Source organism: Taudactylus pleione, unplaced genomic scaffold (genome assembly GCF_031769625.1).
Source record: "Taudactylus pleione unplaced genomic scaffold, aTauple2 ptg000464l, whole genome shotgun sequence".
Taxonomy (NCBI): Eukaryota; Metazoa; Chordata; class Amphibia; order Anura; family Myobatrachidae; genus Taudactylus; species Taudactylus pleione.
The window spans coordinates 293,001-315,059 of record NW_028284866.1 but is presented as its reverse complement, the minus strand read 5'-3'; the positions used below and the strand labels follow the sequence as shown (position 1 = coordinate 315,059).

General features: G+C 45.1%; 1 protein-coding gene across 6 annotated transcripts in view; it reads left to right on the top strand.

Moving 5' to 3' along the window:
• LZTS2 (leucine zipper tumor suppressor 2) overlaps window positions 1-22,059 on the top strand; it is a 178,253-nt gene that overhangs the window by 153,416 nt on the left and 2,778 nt on the right. For all 6 annotated transcript variants that reach the window (XM_088448688.1, XM_088448686.1, XM_088448687.1 and 3 more), the window contains 3 exons: window positions 2,634-3,155; window positions 14,227-14,817; window positions 21,297-21,566. In XM_088448688.1, coding sequence (XP_088304814.1) covers window positions 2,673-3,155; window positions 14,227-14,817; window positions 21,297-21,566 — 1,344 coding nt within the window. In that variant the 5' untranslated portion in view covers window positions 2,634-2,672. The remainder of the gene's footprint in view (window positions 1-2,633; window positions 3,156-14,226; window positions 14,818-21,296; window positions 21,567-22,059) is intronic.

The window sequence follows — 22,059 nt, the reverse complement described above, 5'->3', positions numbered from 1 at the left end:
GCCAGCCCCTGTCACCAACCACAAACGGCTTCTCCTGTCGCTCATTCAGCCGGGCTGTCTACGCGCAGCGAGCGAACGCTTCCCGATCGCTCGCACTAGTTCGTGCTCGCGCATTGTGATGCGTACGCATGCGCAGATTCCAAACAATCGGTTGGCTGCGTTTAAACGCATCCTAGCGAGCGAGTCTGAATCGGGCCCTGAGTTCCTGCTTGTTCCTGCTGAAAAATAGCACTGGTTGTGACACTATATTCTGTTTCCACAAAATTAATTACAATTGTTCTAGTTACAGTACATGACACACTTTATAACGAGGTAAACTTTTGCTACATTATATGCTTACCTTAGTTAGAAACATTGCATTGTTAGGGTGGGTACACACTTGCATGATATCGACCCAACTTCAGCAAATCGAAACGACAGATCAGGCATATTGTGTGTATGCCCAATTGCTCGCTCCTGCAGGTCGTATGCGATATCGCGTGATCACACGTTATCCTATGCGGGGCTGTGCAGTGTAATGAAGCACGGAATGGGGTATGGTTCTGTCGTTCATTACCTCGGGTAATGTGTACCGACAATCTTGCATGGTCCGGGGTAAATCACCCCAACAATCATCACAATTGCCGGTCGTACAAGTATGTACCCAGCCTTAGAGATCGCGATTGTCCATTTTTCTCCCTATTTTAATCTTAATTATTTTGTTTCTATTTATGGAAATAAATGTTTAATTGTTTTCCTCCCTATAGCTTAGATTCAGGCAACTTATTGCTCTCCAGCTGTTGTGGAACTACAGATCCTGGAAAGCCATCAGCACTTGCTGGTATTTACAGGTCAATAACAGATCATTAGTTCTCATATTCTGTCCTCAGGACCCCAAGCAGTTCATGTTTTCGAGATCACCTAGCAGGTGCACAGGTGTGTTACCAACTGTCACATTTTAAAGAGCCACAGGTGATCTGGAAAAAATTAACGCTTGGGGTCCTGAGTACCGGGTTTGAGAACCACTGCTCTAGATCAGTGGTCCTCAACTGCAGTCCTAAAGTACCCCCAACAAGTCATGTTTTCTGGATTTTTTTTATCATGCACAGGAGAGTTGATGTGTTTTGCTGGGTCAGTAATTATCCCACCTGTTTCCACAGACAAAAAATCCAGAAAACATGAACTGTTGGGAGTACTTGAGAACTAGAATTGAGAACTTCTGCTCTAGATAGTTATTGCAAGAATAGCCCTCTTTACTGTTTGTATCAGGGCAGTTAAATAAAATACAGTTGGGGATGTGTCGTCGGAACGGTGTGGGAGTTCTCCTAATGGCGGCACATAATGTCTGCAATATCAGTTATTTTGCTTTGCACTGCCAGGGGTGCGCAGTGAAATGATCAAAGCTGGACTATCATAACATCACATTTAATGCAATTACCCTCTATTTGTCTGAATCTTTTAGTATCAATATATAATTGTACAACACTGTTGGTTCTGTATGAATAAAGGATAATAATAATAATAAAACAAGTATACAGTATAAAGTCAATACAATATTGCTATATTACACAAGTAATGCTGATATATGTATAAACTTCTGTAAATGATATTGGTATAATCGGTTAGTTCTCACGCCATCACTGCAGTGTCTACGATGTTAAGTAATAATGCATGCTCACTGTATATGTTATGAAATACACTGTATATGTTATAAAATATATATATTTGCTAACATTTTGCAGCAATTGTTTTTCAAAGATGATGTGTACATTACACTGCACTGTTAATGTCCTATTTTGTTTTTTTCTTCTTTTGTTCTTGGAATTTATTTAATTTTTATTCAGTGGGCAAAATTTACTAAGCGGTGGTTTGACAGCGGGGGTTTGGTGGCGGTTTTGCAGCACTTTCTAAGTGACAGCCCTGTTCTATTCTATTCTAAAATGTGTTTTGACTGCGGTTCAGCCTCGGTTTTGCTATCTGCAGATTTACTAAGGCCAAAACCGCTGCAAAACTGCTGTCAAAACACATTTTAGAATAGAATAGAACAGGGCTGTCATTTAGAAACCACTGCAAAAGCGCCACCAAACCCCCGGGGTTTAGAACACAATAGAACACGCCGTCAAACCGCCACCAAACCACTGGGGTTTAGAACCCGCCACTTAGTAAATTTTGCCCTTTATCTCGCTTTCTCGAAAGTAATTGAGTGAGCTCAGGAGCTGCTCCCCCCATCCAAAGCCTGCACCTGATTCTGTAGGGTTAACAGCCCAGAGACGTTGAAGTGAATTTAGTACTGAAAATATTTCTTCCAGATAATGTTCTTTCCCATGTTTACTTTTTGATAAAATGCTGTTGCTCTCCCACCAAAAGAAATAAATAATTGGAAAACATCCCTCCAGAACAGAACTAGTCTAACATCCTTTTATTTGCTCCATTAAATCTTAATTTCAGTGCTTTCATCTGTGTCCTGAAATGTAGGGAAACAGTGCACACTGGGCCAAAGGGAAGTAGGGAGAAACAGCCTTCAGCCATGTGAAGCCGAGCTTAGTGGTTATCTGTTGGATACTCCAACGAGACCACAAATACTTTGCTTTGAGATTAAAAGTACTAAGAAATATAACATATTCTTTGTTCTGTTTTCTTTTTTTTTGCTTCAGGTTGCTTATGTAGACCTACGTCTTCCAGTCTCCTACACAATGGCTGCAGTGCAGGCTTTTCCCCCGTCCATTGACCAGAACGCCGAGGTCAACGTTCCCCAAAGCCTGCCAGGCTCAAGGTCGCCGGTTACGGAGAACACAATGGGAAGTGTGAGCAGTCTAATATCTGGTAGACCTTATCATGACAAGCAGTGCAAGGCCTCTGAATTTAGCAGCAAGTGCCGAAAACCTGTCAGCATGCCAAACTTTTTTAAACAACAGGAGGGGCTCTTAAAAAACAATTATAACTCCCAGGACCCGTTATTTAACGGACTTCCTACAAAGAAACCTTGTGCTGCTGCGCCTGGTAGTAATGGGAATTATACCTATGTGAATGAGGACTTTAAAGAGGAGTGGCATGAAGCAAGAGCCCCCACTAGCCCTTACAGTGATGTGGACGATATGCGGGAAGACCGGTCCATCAGTGGGAATATACGAGGACCTCCACCAAAGCTCATTCCCGTATCTGGAAAACTAGAAAAGGTAGCATTTATTTTGTTATGGGCTGAGTTGTATATGCTTGGAATAACACAGTGAACATACTTAGGCCTTGTTGCTGACTACTTTGTATTAAAACTATGTTACTAGTAGAGATAAGCGGTTTGGAACTGAAAGTCGTCCTCATATTGGCTATCCGGCTCTCATGTGTTTTTGAGATAAGATAAAGCTGAATTCATCCAAACTTGGGCTAATTTGGCAAAAAGAACCAAAGCCGAACCGCTCATGCTGATTATTAGGTTGTTTCACAGAAGTTACTTTTTAATATTCACTGGAATCAATGATATATATTTTAGTGGAAATGAAGGTTAAAGTCTGCGCTTTCAGATGCATGAGCCGACTAGCCGAGTGATAGAGGTGCATGCCCCATCGCTGCCCAGCAAAGCAATAAGTTACCCGTTACCACTCCATGCCAGCTTCAGAGGCAGCAGAGATTTTAATAATAATTGATGGCGATACAGTAGTTTATTTTCACTGTGGCGATAAAAAATCAACCATATCGCTAGATATTTATAAATATACCCATATATCATCTCCAGATAATTCTAAAGGGGCCTAGTAGCCCCTTTAGCGGGATATTTTTAGTGCTAATGTATTTACTTTACTTTTAAAACGGGATAAAAACGTCTATAATTACTTTTTTTTATTTTGCTAAAATACAGTGTAGGCCATCTTTATCTTTACATTTATATGATTCTTACTGTTCCTTTACCTTTGTTCCGGGCAGTTAGGGATTGAGTGGGGCACTTTACTGTACGTGTCAGCAGCACTTATGCATTGTTCCAAGGAGAAAAATAGTAACGGGCCTTAATTCTTTATTGGATAACATAATATGTTTCAAGAACCTCAAAGGCCGTTCAGGGTAACTCCACCCAATAAAATATCAGTAGAATGACTCCCATTAAAATTTGAGGGCACACATTCACTTTATTAAAGCCACAGATACTAGTATTTTGGATCCATAATTTGCCAGTTTGGTAGCTTTTGCTCTTGGTGTTGCAGGGTCTTTATTTTTCATCTCTCTTCCCCACCTTCCCATCTCTCTCCCCCGTTTTCCCCTCTTCCTTCCGTCTTCCACTCTCCCCCTCTTTCTCTTGATCTTGTCTTCCCATCTCTCTCCCGCCTTCCTCTTATATCTCTTTCTCATCCCCTCTTCCTCCCATCTCTGTCTCTCCTACTCTTCCACCAATCTCTTAATTTTCCCCTTTACCTCCCATCTCTATCCTTTTTCCTCCTATGTCTCTCTCCCTCTTCCTCCTACTGTATCTCCACCAACTCTCTTCAACCATTCTTTCATCCATCATCCTCTCATCTCTTTCTCCTATATTGTGCAAATATCTTGTATAACCTACTGATAACATAACTCTTTATATGGCGCATGAGGTGCCGATCCATGGGTCCTTTTGCTCCAGAGAGGGAGTAGAGTTGCCATCCTTCTCCTCCAGCAATTTGTGGGATGTCCAGGGAGGAGGGATAGACATCACTAGCAATCGTGGGATACCCCGTAACCTACACGCTGTGTAAATACATTGTGTCACATAGGAACTTTATGTGTGTCACCTTCTTTTTGAATATTTAGCATTTTGCAACCTAGTTCTGGCCAACTGAACATTGCCTGGTTGAATGCAAAAACATGCAGTCTCCAGTTAGTGGCTGTGATATTAACTTATACAAGGATCATTCCTTGTGCTTCTTGTTTTTTAACCTTTTTTCTTTTTCAAAAACATCTAATTTAGTGTAATAGTTTTTATACCATCCAGGAAATAAAGCAAACAGAACACGTAACATTTCACTGTTATATTTTTGTCTTATAATTATAAATCTCAGAAAAACACAAGACAGAGAAAACAATTTGCGGTTCACCACGCATAGCTTCGGTTTCCCAACTTCCATATAATGAGAGTCAATTACAGCATCAGGACTTTTTAGAGCAGAATGCTAAGGTACTTACATGGCTAACCCAGCTTAGTAATACTGTATTCCTGGATGTACAACAAGCCCCAGAGCTTTTATCCGCGTCAGGCCTGTTAAGCTTACTGAAAACTTTTCCCAGACACTTCTTACAATCACCTTTTGTAGTAGGACACAATTTTATAGTGAGATTAGAGCAGTAAGAATGTATCTTAACAGATCTCAGGGTCAGCACATGAAAAAATGGGATGTAGTTAGCAGTCTAAATCCCGACGGGGGAAGCCCGACACAGGACTTAAGATAGGCGTCGAAATACCGACACCTATCTTAATCCTGACTCCAGAATCCAGAAGGACGCCATCCCGAATGAGGTATGTCCGGGGCGTCTTAGCTGTTATCTGTGGGGGAGGGGAGTGTTAGGTTTAGGCAGCGTAGCAGGGTTAGGTTTGGGGGGGGGTTAGGGTTAGGCACCCCTAGGGTGTAGGCTTAGGGTTAGGCACCACTGGGGGAAGGGTTAGGTTTAGGCACAAGGGGGGGGACTTAAGTTTGGGCACTAACGGGGAGGGTTAGGGTGCAGGGTGGGGAGGATTAGGGATAGGCACCACTTGGGGGGGTTAGGTTTAGGCACGAAGGGGGGAAACTTAGGTTTAGGCACTAATGGGGATGGTTAGGGTGCAGGGTGGGGAGGGTTAGGGCTAGGCTACAAGAAGGGTGGGGGAGGGTTAGTATACTAACCCGACCCCTGTCGGGATACCAACCCATCGGAATGCCGCTGTTGGTATTTTGACAGGAGGCATCCCGACTGTCGGTATTACATACCCATTCCGAAAAAATTAAGATAAAGAAATTACAGTTATCATTTCAATATTCTATTACTGATTCTATTATTTATTCTGTTACTAACTATATTCAGAGGTATCCACATACATCTAGCCTCCTTGCGTGTTAAACAGCCCTTCTAGTTGTCTCATACCTACAAATGTGTCTTATTCGTACAGCGATGCACATAAAACAGACAAGCAGCTTCTGCTGATTAAAACGATATGCGGGATGTCTGTATTCTGTGTGGGACTGCGGGTGTATCTGCATGCGAAACGCTATGTTACAGTGTCACAGCCGCTCTGCGAATAAGACACATATGAAGGTAAAAAAGTGGCACCAAAAGACGTTCGGTGTAAAAAGTGGCACCAAAAGTCACACGACACTCACGTGTTATGTGTAACGCGACTTGTAGTACACAGAGAATAGATGTATGTGGACACATCTGTATTGCTGTAAAGCAGACCTGAAGTTCCCAAAGTATTCTCCAGCAGTCAATCATTTTTGAGTTAGATAAAGGCTATTTTCCAGATAAAAGCTAAAATTGGAGCTTCTATTTAGTGGGAACAATGCTTGAGTAAAAGAATAGGTCACCCAACGTAGCTCACGCTGTCAGTCACCATGTTATTCCAACCACACTATTTATTAGGTATTATATTTGTTGCTGTAATTCTGTGACAAACAATAAGGGCTAGTGCTTAAAGAAAAACGGTACTCTTGTACTTTACGGACTCATTGCAGAGAGAACCCAATGAATGTTTTAAATGGTACTTGTGTACTTTACGTACACAAGTACCGAAACTTGTCCCCACCTAAAGAAGAAAGTTGTCCACTCGCAGGCTCGGTGGCTCGCTACACTCGCCACAAGGTTGTATTCCCCCTCTATGCCCACTTGGATGGTAGGGAATGACTCTAGACACTGGCTGATGACGTCAGGGTCCTCTCCGTGAAGGGGATTTAGACATTACCATGATTGATAATAATAATGAGTGTAGGACACTTGAGTTCTCTCTGCAAAGAGTCTGTAAAGTACACAAGTACCGAAAAAACATTTGTTGCATCCTGTGTTCTGTTCTTTGGGTGCTGCAAAGTGAACATTTAAACCTTTCCAGAATGTTCCAAAGTGCTTCATGGCCATGAGTATGTTTATATCACACAGGGTTTGAGCCACACCCTCACCATCACATTCCCCCCATCCTCACCTCTGTAGTGACACATTTCCCCCCTCCCCTGTAGAAGCACATTCCCCAATTTTCACCTCTGTAGTGACACATTTCCCCCCTCCCCTGTAGAAGCACATTCCCCCAATCCTCACCTCTGTAGTGGCACATTTCCCCCTCCCCTGTAGAAGCACATTCCCCAATTTTCACCTCTGTAGTGACACATTTCCTCCCTCCCCTGTAGCAGCACATTCCCCCAATCCTCACCTCTGTAGTGACACATTTCCCCCTCCCCTGTAGTAGGGACGGGTAGGCTGGGGAGGCACACATGGGGGTGGGTCTGAGTTCCGGGAGCCTGTCTCACCCCCTACTCACTCTAACTCTCCCCTCACTACACTAAACTTCAGTGTCTATTCATTCTCCTACCTGTGTCTTCTCCAGGGATGTCACTTCCCTGTAGCAGCACATTACCTCGCCCCTCACCTCTGTAGTGACACATTTCCCCCCTCCCCTGTAGCAGCTCATTACCCAGCCCCTCACCACTGTAGTGACACATTTCCCCCCTTCCCTGTAGCAGCACATTACCCAGCCCCTCACCTCAGTAGTGACACATTTCCCCCTTCCCTGTAGTAGCACATTACCCAGCCCCTCACCTAGGAAGTGACACATTTCCCCCTTCCCTGTAGCAGCTCATTACCCAGCCCCTCACCACTGTAGTGACACATTTCCCCCCTTCCCTGTAGCAGCACATTACCCAGCCCCTCACCACTGTAGTGACACATTTCCCCCCTTCCCTGTAGCAGCACATTACCCAGACCCTCACCTCTGTAGTGACACATTTCCCCCCTTCCCTGTAGCAGCACATTACCCAGCCCCTCACCTCTGTAGTGACATATTTCCCCCTCCCCTGTAGCAGCACATTACCCAGCCCCTCACCTCTGTAGTGACACATTTCCCCCTTCCCTGTAGCAGCACATTACCCAGCCCCTCACCTCTGTAGTGACACATTTCCCCCTTCCCTGTAACAGCACATTACCCAGCCCCTCACCTCTAGTGACACATTTCCCCCTTCCCTGTAGCAGCACATTACCCAGCCCCCCACCTCTGTAGTGACACATTTCCCCCTTCCCTATAGCAGCACATTACCCAGACCCTCACCTCTGTAGTAACACATTTCCCCCCTTTCCTGTAGCAGCACATTACCCAGCCCCTCACCTCTGTAGTGACACATTTCCCCCTTCCCTGTAGCAGCACATTACCCAGCCCCTCACCTCTAGTGACACATTTCCCCCTCCCCTGTAGCAGCACATTACCCAGACCCTCACCTCTAGTGACACATTTCCCCCTCCCCTGTAGCAGCACATTACCCAGCCCCTCACCTCTAGTGACACATTTCCCCATCCCCTGTAGCAGCACATTACCCAGCCCCTTACCTCTAGTGACACATTTCCCCCTCCCCTGTAGCAGCACATTACCCAGCCCCTCACCTCAGTAGTGACACATTTCCCCCTTCCCTGTAGTAGCACATTACCCAGCCCCTCACCTAGGAAGTGACACATTTCCCCCTTCCCTGTAGCAGCTCATTACCCAGCCCCTCACCACTGTAGTGACACATTTCCCCCCTTCCCTGTAGCAGCACATTACCCAGCCCCTCACCTCTGTAGTGACACATTTCCCCCTCCCCTGTAGTAGCACATTACCCAGACCCTCACCTCTGTAGTGACACATTTCCCCCCTTCCCTGTAGCAGCACATTACCCAGCCCCTCACCTCTAGTGACACATTTCCCCCCTTCCCTGTAGCAGCACATTACTCAGCCCCTCACCACTGTAGTGACACATTTCCCCCCTTCCCTGTAGCAGCACATTACCCAGCCCCTCACCTCTGTAGTGACACATTTCCCCCTTCCCTATAGCAGCACATTACCCAGCCCCTCACCTCTGTAGTGACACATTTCCCCCCTCCCCTGTAGCAGCACATTACCCAGCCCCTCACCTCTGTAGTGACACATTTCCCCCCTTCCCTGTAGCAGCACATTACCCAGCCCCTCACCACTGTAGTGACACATTTCCCCCCTCCCCTGTAGCAGCACATTACCCAGCCCCTCACCACTGTAGTGACACATTTCCCCCCTTCCCTGTAGCAGCACATTACCCAGCCCCTCACCTCTGTAGTGACACATTTCCCCCTTCCCTGTAGCAGCACATTACCCAGCCCCTCACCTCAGTAGTGACACATTTCCCCCTTCCCCGTAGCAGCACATTACCCAGCCCCCCTCCTCTGTAGTGACACATTTCCCCCTTCCCTGTAGCAGCACATTACCCAGCCCCTCACCTCTGTAGTGACACATTTCCCCCTTCCCTGTAGCAGCACATTACCCAGCCCCTCACCTCTGTAGTGACACATTTCCCCCTTCCCTATAGCAGCACATTACCCAGCCCCTCACCACTATAGTGACACATTTCCCCCCTCCCCTGTAGCAGCTCATTACCCAGCCCCTCACCTCTGTAGTGACACATTTCCCCCTTCCCTGTAGCAGCACATTACCCAGCCCCTCACCTCTGTAGTGACACATTTCCCCCCTTCCCTGTAGCAGCACATTACCCAGCCCCTCACCTCTAGTGACACATTTCCCCCCTTCCCTGTAGCAGCACATTACCCAGCCCCTCACCTCTAGTGACACATTTCCCCCTCCCCTGTAGCAACACATTACCAAGCCCTTCACCTCTAGTGACACATTTCCCCCCTTCCCTGTAGCAGCACATTACCCAGCCCCTCACCTCTGTAGTGACATATTTCCCCCTCCCCTGTAGCAGCACATTACCCAGCCCCTCACCTCTGTAGTGACACATTTCCCCCTCCCCTGTAGCAGCACATTACCCAGCCCCTCACCTCTGTAGTGACACTTCCCCCTTCCCTATAGCAGCACATTACCCAGCCCCTCACCACTGTAGTGACACATTTCCCCCCTCCCCTGTAGCAGCACATTACCCAGCCCCTCACCTCTGTAGTGACACATTTCCCCCTTCCCTGTAGCAGCACATTACCCAGCCCCTCACCTCTGTAGTGACATATTTCCCCCTTCCCTGTAGCAGCACATTACCCAGCCCCTCACCTCTGTAGTGACACATTTCCCCCTTCCCTGTAGCAGCACATTACCCAGCCCCTCACCTCTGTAGTGACACATTTCCCCCCTTCCCTGTAGCAGCACATTACCCAGCCCCTCACCTCTGTAGTGACACATTTCCCCCCTTCCCTGTAGCAGCACATTACCCAGCCCCTCACCTCTGTAGTGACACATTTCCCCCTTCCCTGTAGCAGCACATTACCCAGCCCCTCACCTCTGTAGTGACACATTTCCCCCTTCCCTGTAGCAGCACATTACCCAGCCCCTCACCTCTAGTGACACATTTCCCCCCTTCCCTGTAGCAGCACATTACCCAGCCCCTCACCACTGTAGTGACACATTTCCCCCTTCCCTGTAGCAGCACATTACCCAGCCCCTCACCTCTGTAGTGACATATTTCCCCCTCCCCTGTAGCAGCACATTACCCAGTCCCTCACCACTGTAGTGACACATTTCCGTCCCATTTTCTTCTCACCTTCCACCCGTAGCACAGCCCCCTCCTCATCACTGTGAGGAAAAACCCATTCATCCCATCTATCACATCTGTAGCATCCCCCACTCCCCTAACAACACATTCCCCTCTATCTGTAGCATATTATCATCAAACCTATAGAGGACAAGTATAGGTGTTCCCATAGCAACCAATCAACTACGAGCTATCATTTATCTAGTACATTTTTTAAAATGATAGCTAGTAGCTGATTGGTTGCTATGGGCAACACCTACACTTGTCCTTTTTAGAAGTTTGATACATGTCCCCCTTATACCCCTTTCAGACATACTGAGAGTCCCGGGAATTTGGCCTGCCTAGGCCAAATTCCCGGGATGTCGTGTATGTCTGAAAGGTACCTGCCCGGGAACACGTTCCCGAGGAGCCGACCCTCCAATTGAGCAGGGAATTTCCCGGGCGTATAGGGGGGTGCTTGGCAAATATGGAATAAAACAAATAATTTTATAGAATAACATAAAATAAAATGGCTGGATTGTGATTGGCCGGCTGCCTGCTGCATTTTGATGACCTCATAAGCAGCAGCGGGAGAGGGGATAGGCTAGGAGGGGCAGACGGCAGAGAGGCAGGTAATCTAAAACTCCCGGCTGAAATGCGGTAGGTGCCCATAGGACACAGTGGCTAACGCTATCTTCAGATGGCGTTAGCTGCTGGGGCCAATATCGGGAATGCTTCGCATTCCTGATATTGATACATTTGGCAGCATCGCATCCCCCATAGAAACCTATGGGGGAGGCGGCTGCCGGCGGCAATGGAGGGATCGCAGCAGGTATCAGAGATACCTGCTGCGGTCCCTCCTTCATACATTCGGGGGATACTAAGTATTTGAGGTAAACCCCCGAAAACAGGTGTTTTCGGGGAATTTACCTCAAATGCACTTTGATAAATGGGCCCCTATGTCTGAAAGGGGTTTACCTGGGAATGTCCCGGGCAGACACTGTAGTGTGAAAGGGGGGTCTCGACCAAATACCCAGGATTTTACACAGGAGAAATTCCCGGGTCTGAGCATGAAATTTCCAGGGTCGTATGTCTGAAAGGGGTATTTGTCTCACACATGAAACTAAGCTACGTACAAGTACAGGGACAATCGGTGCACTGAGTCAGAGTGAAGCTCATTCATTTTGATTTGCTACAAGACTGACCTTCCAGCCATCCCGTCTCTCCTTTATCTGTCCTGCTTCCCTCAGGCCACAGCAACTGTCCTTGTAGGTCACCTTCATCCAGCTTGCAGTGCACCAGTGGGGTAATGTTATTTTGTCGAACTAATTCTTAAAATCCCCTTAGTCCTCTTACATGGAGGAACTTGTAGACAGATCTTTGTGGCTTAAGTGGCACAATATACTCAGTCTGTTCTAAGGGACCAGTGAGGCACTGGACAAAGGTGACATTATTGGGCCCCACACCTTTCCAGCACTTTGAGAGTAATTTACAGAGAGTATTTTGCCCTTGCCCCACTGAAGTTTACAATCTATGTTCCCTATCACATGTAGACTCATATACACAAGGGTTCCTTTTTTTGTCAGAACCCAGTTTGCCTACCAGTATTTTTGGATTGTGGGAGGAAACCGGAGCACCCAGATGAAACACACACACACACTGGGAGAACATACAAGCTCCACATAGTTAGGACTTTGGTGGAGAAGTGAACCCAAGATCTCAGTGCTAAGAGTCAGTAATGCTAACCAGTGGCGGCTCCAGGGGCGGGGCTGTAGCGCAGTCCAAAATTCAATTAGTGGAGCCTCACCAACTGTCCTTTCAAACGCTGCCTAATATAGATGGCTGGGACTCACTGGCAGTTGGTGTGACTCCCCTGTTTGAATTTTGGACTGCGCTGCAGCCCCACCCCTGGAGCTGCCACTGATGCTAACCATTACACCAACCATGCTGCTCTTGTTCTAGGTTTAAAGCTTATATTGCTTTAAAGGCTAGCAATTCTGTTACAGTGACAACTAGGGAGGCCAATCCCGGGTAGTTTTTTTAATCCCAGGATTCGGGATTGAAAAAATGCTCAATCCCGGGACATCCACGATTGAGTTAGTCAATGGGGCGGGCAGGCACGGCTGAAGGAGCGGTCTGGCGTGGGGTTGCGCAGTGTGACCTCTGATGTCACACGCACAGCCGGGGCAGCCAGGCAGAATATGAGCGACTTGCATGTGCTCAGCGCTGCCTGGCATTAAAATAAAATACCTAATAGCGCATGCACACTTTAGCCAATTGTAAGACAAAATCCCGGGATCCTCCTGGGATTAGCCTTCTTAGTGACAATGATGCAGTATGATCTTAGAGACTAACTGAAAATTACATCGTTCAGGCTTTATAATTTGAATTACCTTGTATGTCAGGACAATTGTATTGCTATATATATGGGCATTACATTACATTAATAGCATTGTAACAATGTAATTTAATGAAGTTGAAAAAATACAGGAATCAAGTTCAAACTTTCCTAAATCGTTATAATGTTCGGGTGATCTGTTTTATGTGCAGATCATGCCGACTTTCTTTTCCCGGTAAATATAGTCCTATGCTGTAGTCCTCAGCAATTTAAACATGACACCAGCTGCATTGGTATACTGATATGGGAATGTCTAGACAAGTAATTTACGTTTCTATTTTTCTTTAGGAGAGATTTTCCAGCCTGCCTCGTATACTATAATTAATCTATACGAATGACCATGACACTGCATGTTAGGGCCTACAGTAATGCACCCATCAAGCTTTTAGTAGGTTGTCACAGAGCCGTTGGTGTATACATTTGTGACTACATGCTAGAAGGATTAAGGTGCGTACACACACAATGATTTTTTTAACAATTTAACTATAACAACGTCGTTATCGTTCAATCGTTCAAAAAATCGTCCAGTGTAAAACGATAAACCATGAATGATTATCGTTCATGCGTGTTCTAGTTTGTTGATTGTAGTTCAGTCATACTGGCCAACTGAACGATTTTCAATAGAAGTTGCAACATTTTTCCTTCAACACACAGAAAATTGTTTATTATGTAAAGTAAAACCAACTACTTTATAAAACGATTTTCGTTCAAGGGAAAAACTGAACGAAAATCGTTCAACGAAATTCGTTCATTACTTACATCGTTGTGTGTGTACACACCTCTAGTGTTAAACTTTTTTTCTAGAACTTTGTTTTCACACAAACAAAAGAATAATTTACCCAATTGTCTTTCCCCGCTGTGCCATCTCTGATGGTGCGTCCAATTTGGCATCCGATGGTGTGTCTTAATACGAGCAGCGGTGGATTATCGCCACAGCTGGTGGGCACATCGGTAGGAAGCTTATCGCTGCAGCGTCGGCATAAAGATGTAGTCACTGCAGCATCAGCATCCAGCTCTGAATTAATCAGGTCCTTACAGCTCATTAGTGTGGGGTAACTTGTGTTCCATGTTGATAGAAGCTTACAGTTTAAGCCGTACAAAGCGACCTGTGCAGTCTGGTTAATAAGAGAAAAATGATTTAGAATGTGTCATATACCTTGTTATTGACAATTTATCTCACCTTTTCTCTTATTACAGAACATTGAGAAGACCTTGATAAAACCTACAGCTTTCAAACCAGTGGTGCCGAAAAAACGTAACTCCTCTCTACAGTATCTGGTTCAGCGGAACGGAGGCCCAAGCCTGTCTGACAGCCAAGGCAGTTTAAACCTCCTTATCATCGGAAACTCGATGGGGATGAGTGACAAGCACAACTCATTAAGCTGCCGGAACAGTTCCGTCTCTGGAACAATGTCAGACTCTGGCCGGAATTCGCTGTCTAGTCTTCCCACCTACAGCACGAGCTGCAGTCACCAGCTAGAACCTGTCAGCATGTCCATGAGTCATATTAACCTAGACAATCACCCTAGTATTAATGGATTCTCTGACCGAACGTCCAGAGCTCGGACACGTCCTTCGAACTCTGACAGCGGCCGCTCATCGTCCAGTAAGAGCACAGGGTCGTTAAGTGGAAGGGGGAACCCGTCTTCTGATAGTGGCTCATGTGACCGGTCCCCCATTAACGAAGAGATTCTCATCAGAGAGCTGGAGGATAAATTAAAAGACAGAGAAATGGAATTGCAGCATCTGAAGGAAAATCTAGATGAAAATGAGGCGGCTATTTGCCAGGTCAGACATATTCATTCATATTCACAGTCCCAAACTGAACCAAGCAAGTGCAATTTATGTACATGTTGAAACCATGAAGGAGCACATTTTGTAATCCCTACTTTATATGGTTAGTTGCTCCCAAATTTCAATTTTGGGTTGCAAATCCAAATATTTATTATCTGTGTTCCTGCCTTTCACCTTTTATGGTGGGTTCCCAGTGGCTGCCATTTTCCAGAATGTTTTTCCATGCAGATTATTTTTTTCTATATTTATTCCTGTTTTTGTTTTATCCTGTTGATCAAGCCCTGAGCCTATTATGATCGCTCCTTACAACGATGGAATATATATGTGTTACATACAATAAACCTATTACTAGCAGACTATTACTAGTGTATTATTAACCGGTTTTCCAGTTTCGCAGGTGTTACATGTAGCTGATGAGCAGTGGGAGTGCGGGCATACTCATTATAGATGAGCAAAGTAATGGTGCGTACACAAAGTACGATAAAACTGATCGATTTGAATGCTAACGATATCGTTCAAATCGTTCAGTTTTTGGCCTCTTCCAACCCACCAACGACCTGCGATGCACAGGCACTTAATGGACGATATCGATATCGTCCATCGCCCGTGCATGCAGGTCAACTTGCTCGATATCGAGCAAGTTACTATAGGGACCCATGATCGTTGATCGCGGGGGTCGTTATAGTCGATGGTAAGTAGGTGGTGTGCTGGATGATCGATATCGATCATTCAGCACACCAGGAGGGTACAGGACGATCAGACAACGATATCATTATCTGATCGCTCCGTGTGTATGGAGTTTTAGCTGTCAGATTTCATGATTCCAGAACGGTATGTTGACACCATAGTGTCGGCACCATCTAAATGTGTAAAACTTTCGCAGATTAAAGCTTGTATGTTAGAAATAAATATAATGCAGAGTTTCTTTACAATCTTCCCTTTACCGTGTTTTTTTTGCCATTTCATTGTACGTTAGTGACTGAGAAGTATTGAGCTGCTGCTGCTTTTATTATAGCGTATTCCTACTGGTGTTGACTTTCAGTATGAGGGAAAACACTTTTGTTCAGCTTAGCAGGCTGCAGGGGCAAGGCAGGAGAACAATGCACAGAGCCTAAAGGGCAGCGATTGCTTCTGTCTTTCTCCGCCTACTCCTAAGGCTCCTAGTGATTGGTGGAAAGGGACAGCTGTTTGTCACTCTGATATCATTACTTTATCCTTTTATTTTTGACTTAAGACAATCCTGAATGGATCTGCAGGCTCTGTATGTACTTAGCAGTAAGGATTTAGAATATTTCAGTCTTTGAATTTAAATACATTCTTCTGCATGTTATTACAGAATAAAGAATACAGGACCTGATTCAGACCGGCTAGCTAAGATGCATACTCTCGCTGCTGTCGATGGTATGCAGTGTGTATGCATTGTGCTCATGCATTGCAGTGCTCATGTGCATACCTTAGCAAAAGTTCACAATGCATTAGCTCGCTGCGTATAGACAGCCCAGCAAAGTGAGTGACAGGGGAAGCCATTTGTAGGTGGTAACAGGGGCTGGGCATTAAAAACGGAGGAGTGGAGGTGCAAATATTTCAACAGTGTTTTAGAGGTGTGCATAATTATAAGACAGCATCATACTACACGTCACCGGGCTTGTTTTTACACTGAAGTGCTCGCAGTGCTTGTGGCAGGGTATGGGCAACCTCAAGTGCTGCGATCGCATCCGATGTTACCCGATGTACCGATGGTTGCATACACTTCCTGGACATGACGTGCACAAGTGGGCGTCTTAAAACAATCTTGTGGGTGTCTGCATACACTATGTGATCGCTCTCTAAGAAATAGTGGGCGTGCTAATGCCTTGTTGTGCTATAGTACTGCCTACTCAATTTGCATACACATCGTGCGAGAATCAGGCCCACAGTTCCTGTAAAAGTATTCACCCCCTTTGGTATTTGCTCTGCATGTTCTTTGATCTTCACGCTGAAGCTCTTGTTCATAAATACTGTAACCATAGGCGGGACCTCTTACAGACAGGTGTATTTATCTTTGTATCAATTAAGACACATTAGATGCCAGTCAATTAATTATGTGGCCTCTGAAGAGCAACTGATTGCTCCAGGCACTCTTTAGATATATTGTGGTAAAGAGAGCAATCAATTGTCGTTTTATTTTATATGTAACTAAGAAAAAACTTCCAGTCAGTAATCAAGTCAAACGTTAAATGAGGTACATTGTACTTGTACCTTTGCTGGCAGCATAGGAAGAATTAATCACAGATATAGGGCCTGATTCAGACCCACTCGCAAGTGGGTCGATGGTCGGACAGTGCGTACGCCGCGCGAGCCCCGGAGCGAGTGAGAACTTGGGTCACAGCAAAACGGGGGCCACTGTCTATGTTGATCGGCAGCTCGCCCCGTTTTGTAGGCGGGTCGGGGGGGTGGCTGCACAAACGAAGTCGCTCCTGAAGGAACGCCTGCCGTTTGTGGACGGCCCTACTGACATCACACGTGATGTCAGTAGTGAACTTCCTGCTCTATTAGAGCAGGACGTTCACTGGGGCTTGCGGTGGACGAGACCCTACCCCAAGGGTCTTGTTGCAAGCCCGATGGATGCTATAATCGCGACCATCGCCAGGCCGCCCACACAAGCTGTGGGTGGTCACCCACAGTTATGCGAACGGCCTGGGGGCGGATTTTTTTTATAGCAAATAGCGAGTGACTCTGAATCAGGACCATAGTACGAAGTGATCCATACCTGTGCTATAGCAGCTACTAACACACCATGCATTACTGATCCGGGCTGCTTCTAAGGTCATAGCACTGGATCATCTGTGATCCCTTCGGCCGGCTAAGTGACCTTGCGGTCATGCAAGCCGGCTGTCGCAGATGAGTATAAGAGGCCAGGAAATCTTCGGCAGCCATCAGAGACCTGGCCTTTCCATTCCCCAATGTCGGCAACACGCCTCCATTTTGGGAAACGGAGGCCGTCGCACATGCGCAGTACAGGTCAGACACATGCGCAGATTCCCGATAATCATGAATCTGCGTGATCCCTGTCACTGCGTCCGCAGCTGAATCACCCCCTGAAATCACTCTGCAGACCAACTTTGAAGACCATGTCTAGCAGAGCTGCCATCGGGGGTATGCCGGGACTGATGTCCCGTTCCCGGAAAAAAAGGGGGCCCGCCCGCAGTGGCACCGTGTGGCTGCGATCAATCTCCCCTGCTGTTTGTAATCTCCATATGCTGAGCTGCTCATGATTGTGACAGTGTGTGTATGAAGCCAGCCCCTCAGCCCCAGAACCTGTGTAATTTAAGGATATCCCGGTTTTATGGGATAGTGTCACAGTTTGTGGCCCTGACGAAGTTCAAACCTAGGCACAAACCGAATCCTGGTCAAACTATGCCACCATGTGAAATTTGGGGGAGCTAAGTCCAAACTCTGGCCGTGCATAAAGGACAAACAGACAGACACACACTTTCTCGCTTATTATATAGATATATTTTACTTTGTTTAAAACACAACCTCTATCTCGGCACTCCTATAGCTGTCCATCGGCATCTGTCTTGAGCAATGGATTTCCATCTCCAATTTTTGAAATAACAAAAAATGGTACTGGACAAGGCTGCCCCTCTCCCCGTTTATGTACATTCTTGCCGTCGAGCCATTTGCCGCTACAATTAGAGGTTCTAGTGCATTCCTGGGAATTAAGGTGGGTTCTTCAATACATAAACTGAGTTTGTTTGCAGACGACGTAATCCTATTCGTTACCGACCCATGCTCTTCACTACCAGCCTTACACAACATCATAGATCATTATAGCGCTTCGTCATTCTATAAACTTAACACTACTAAAACAGAGGCCCTGTCTTTCCATATCCCATTGACAAGTTTTAAAACAAATTTCAAATACATATGGAAGGAGAAGTTCATACCATATCTAGGGATTCACATATCTAACACTACGTCCAACTTGGCAGAATTAAATTTTAATCCCCTTTTGACCCATATTGATGACCTATTGAAACATTGGTTAAGTTTTGAAATATTTTGGTTGGGTAGACTGGCTGCGTTCAAAATGTCGATTTTACCAAAGCTCATGTATTTGTTCCGAGCAATCCCCTATCTAGTCCAAAAAAATTATATTCGACAAATTCACTCTTTAATTTTGAAATACATTTGGAGGGGAAAAACCCCTAGGATCGCCTATTCTCGATTAACTAGACAGCGCAAGTTGGGTGGGCTCGAAGTCCCCAATCTGCTCGCTTACCATTATGCTTGTCTGGTGGCTCAGATAGGCGACTGGTCCCTTCCCCATGGGACCAAACCATGGGTAGATTTGGAGAGGGAACTATGCCCATATCCCCTATGGGAGTTTCTGTGGACCCCCAAACAACTACGTCCTGTGGCGAAAGATACTCCTCGAGCCGTTGTAGACTCATTAATGGCCTGGGATTTAACTGCAATCTCTACTAGGGGACTCTCTCTACCGACTAGTAACCTCTACTTAGGAACCCTCTCACATTTAATACCTGATCTAAACATTTCTCGATGGCAATCCTGCGGTATCTCTTCTGTCTCTGATCTGATTAATAATAGATCTATTAGAACCTTTGCCTCCCTTCAGCTACAATACAACTTACCTCACAGGGAATTATTTATGTATACCCGTATATACCATTGGTTATTGAGTATGTTTAAAATCCCTGGCTCGCTACACATTCCACCTGCCCACATCCTATCCAGATTGTCATCAGGGAACTCCAGAGGTTCAATACGGTTTTGGTACTCCGTATACCAAGATAGAGAGGAAACGGGTAAATCTCCCTCGCAACTTCAATGGGAAGCTGACTTACAAACCACATTTACACCTCCTCAATGGGAATCCATATACTTAACAGCCCACCGCTTCTCGAGATGCCATAACCTCCTTGAAATGCAATATAAATTGTTACAGAGACTCTACTTCACGCCAGCTAAACTACATAAAATTTGGCATTCTCAATCGAAGTTTTGCTGGAGAAACTGTATGGAATTAGGCGATTTATTCCATATCTTCTGGAGCTGTACTCGCATACGTCCCCTATGGAACGAGGTGTTCACATTAGCCTATAAAGTCCTACAAGTACGCATCCAGGAGTCCCCTGCTCTGGCACTGCTACATATTTACCCCTCGGGTCTATCTAAGGCGGATTGCTACGTTCTAGGACATATATTTATTGCCACAAGAGCAGCTATTGCTCAACATTGGAAATGTTCATCCCCCCCTCTCTAAAATAATCCGTAAGATTCATTTTGCCTTTTTAATGGAAACTGTAGGGTTACCGGGCTCCTCCTCGACCTCCTCCCCTCTAGTGAAGTGGTCTAGTTGGTCAAAGTTTACTGCAGCTGGGGAAGGTGCATTACTTCTCCTCGAAACCCCTTAGTTTCCTATTTTATTGAAAGGCTTGTTGTTGTCTCATCTCCCAATGATGTTTTATTACAATGTAACCATAGGATACGAGAACAATCTGTTGTTCATACTATTTGCTTTTTATACATTTTGTACGATTGGAAATGTTGTAATTTCTCCTGATTCCCTTCCCTCCCCCCTCCTTTTCTCCTTTCTGTACCTCCTTTTTGTACGTGTTTCACGGACAAATTTCTAATAAAAAACTATTGATGATAAAAAATAAAGCACAACAATTTAAGAAGTTTATTTAGCCAGTATTAAGGCTATTCATGGTCACTTCATCTTGATGAAGACTTTTGGGTTACTGTATATAATGTTCTCATGCCTGTGTGTGATTAGATTACATCACTTGGGTAAAATACACACACATAATTATCACTTTTTCATAGTCAGCAATATTATATGAACCCTGGTAAGACAGACCAATTGTCACAGCCGTTCTGTCCGTATGTATTTAACAAACAGTCTCCTCTCATTTCTTTGAAATCCCTCCAATTCATAACATCCCTATCTGTGTGGAGTTTGTATATTCTCCCTGTGCTTGCGTGGGTTTCCTCTGGGTGCTCCGGTTTCCTCCCACACTCCAAAAATATACTGGTAGGTTAATTGGCTCTAGACAAAAATTAACTCTAGTGTGTAAGTGTGTGTGTGTATACGTGATATGGTAAATAGATTGTAAACTCCACTGTAATTCTCTGTAAAGCGCTTCCATTAGTTGTCTTTTATATCTCTGTGTTAAGAGAAAATACAAATAAAGCTAGAAGGTGTTGTAATTATCTTAAGCTGACTTGTTGCCTCCAGAGCTTCTATTCATGAGATTTGATAGGATTCATTCTCTTGAATGTCGATATTCAGCCTACAAAATATCTGCCCTCAGTATGTGTAGGCTACAGGTAGACTAATATATATATATATATATATATATATATATATATATACAGTCCATAATTACGTACATAATTTGACAGGCTTTGGGTATGTGATGTAGATGGAATGCTTTGATAGGATTTTCTCATTTTATTCACAGGTCTATGAAGAAAAACAGAAGCGATGTGAGCTGGAGATGGAGGATCTCCGCCAAAGCTGTGCCCTAAAAATAAAGCAGGCTTCCCAGAAGGCTCAGCGGCTGCAGCAGGTTCTGCAACTTCAGATATTCCAGCTGCAGCAGGAGAAGAAGAAGCAGCAGGAGGACTTTTCCCAACTTCTCCAGGAGAGGGAGCTGCTGGAGAAACGCTGTGCCTCGTTTGAGAGAGAGCAAACAGAACTGGGGCCGCGACTGGAGGAGACAAAGTGGGAGGTACTTTACATATAATCTCTCCTGAAAACAATATTAGAGGTTTTTTTTTACCTTGGTATCCATGGATATATATATATATTTTTTTTTTTTTTGGGGGGGGGGAAGACATCTCGGGTTGAATTTTGTTGCATTCACCTAAAGATTCATTTGCAGTTCAGAATCTAGTACAAACTTTATTCATATAGGAGATTAACAGCATTTATTTCCATGGCTACCGTGCTTGAAACTCTGAATAAGCCCCAAAGAGTCCGAGGAAAACATTTTAATGTATTATATGCAGTGGTTCTCAACTCCAGTCCTCAAGTAACCCCAACAGGTCATGTTTTCTAGTTTTCTTTAATCATGCACATATAAGTCAATCTACTTTACTGTTGGGGGTAGTAGAGGACTGGAGTTGAGAACCAGTGTACTATAGGTTACCAAAATATTTCTTTACTAAATGTGTTGTCGGTAAAGCTTTTCTAGTATCACATATACTATAAGCAGGGCCCTC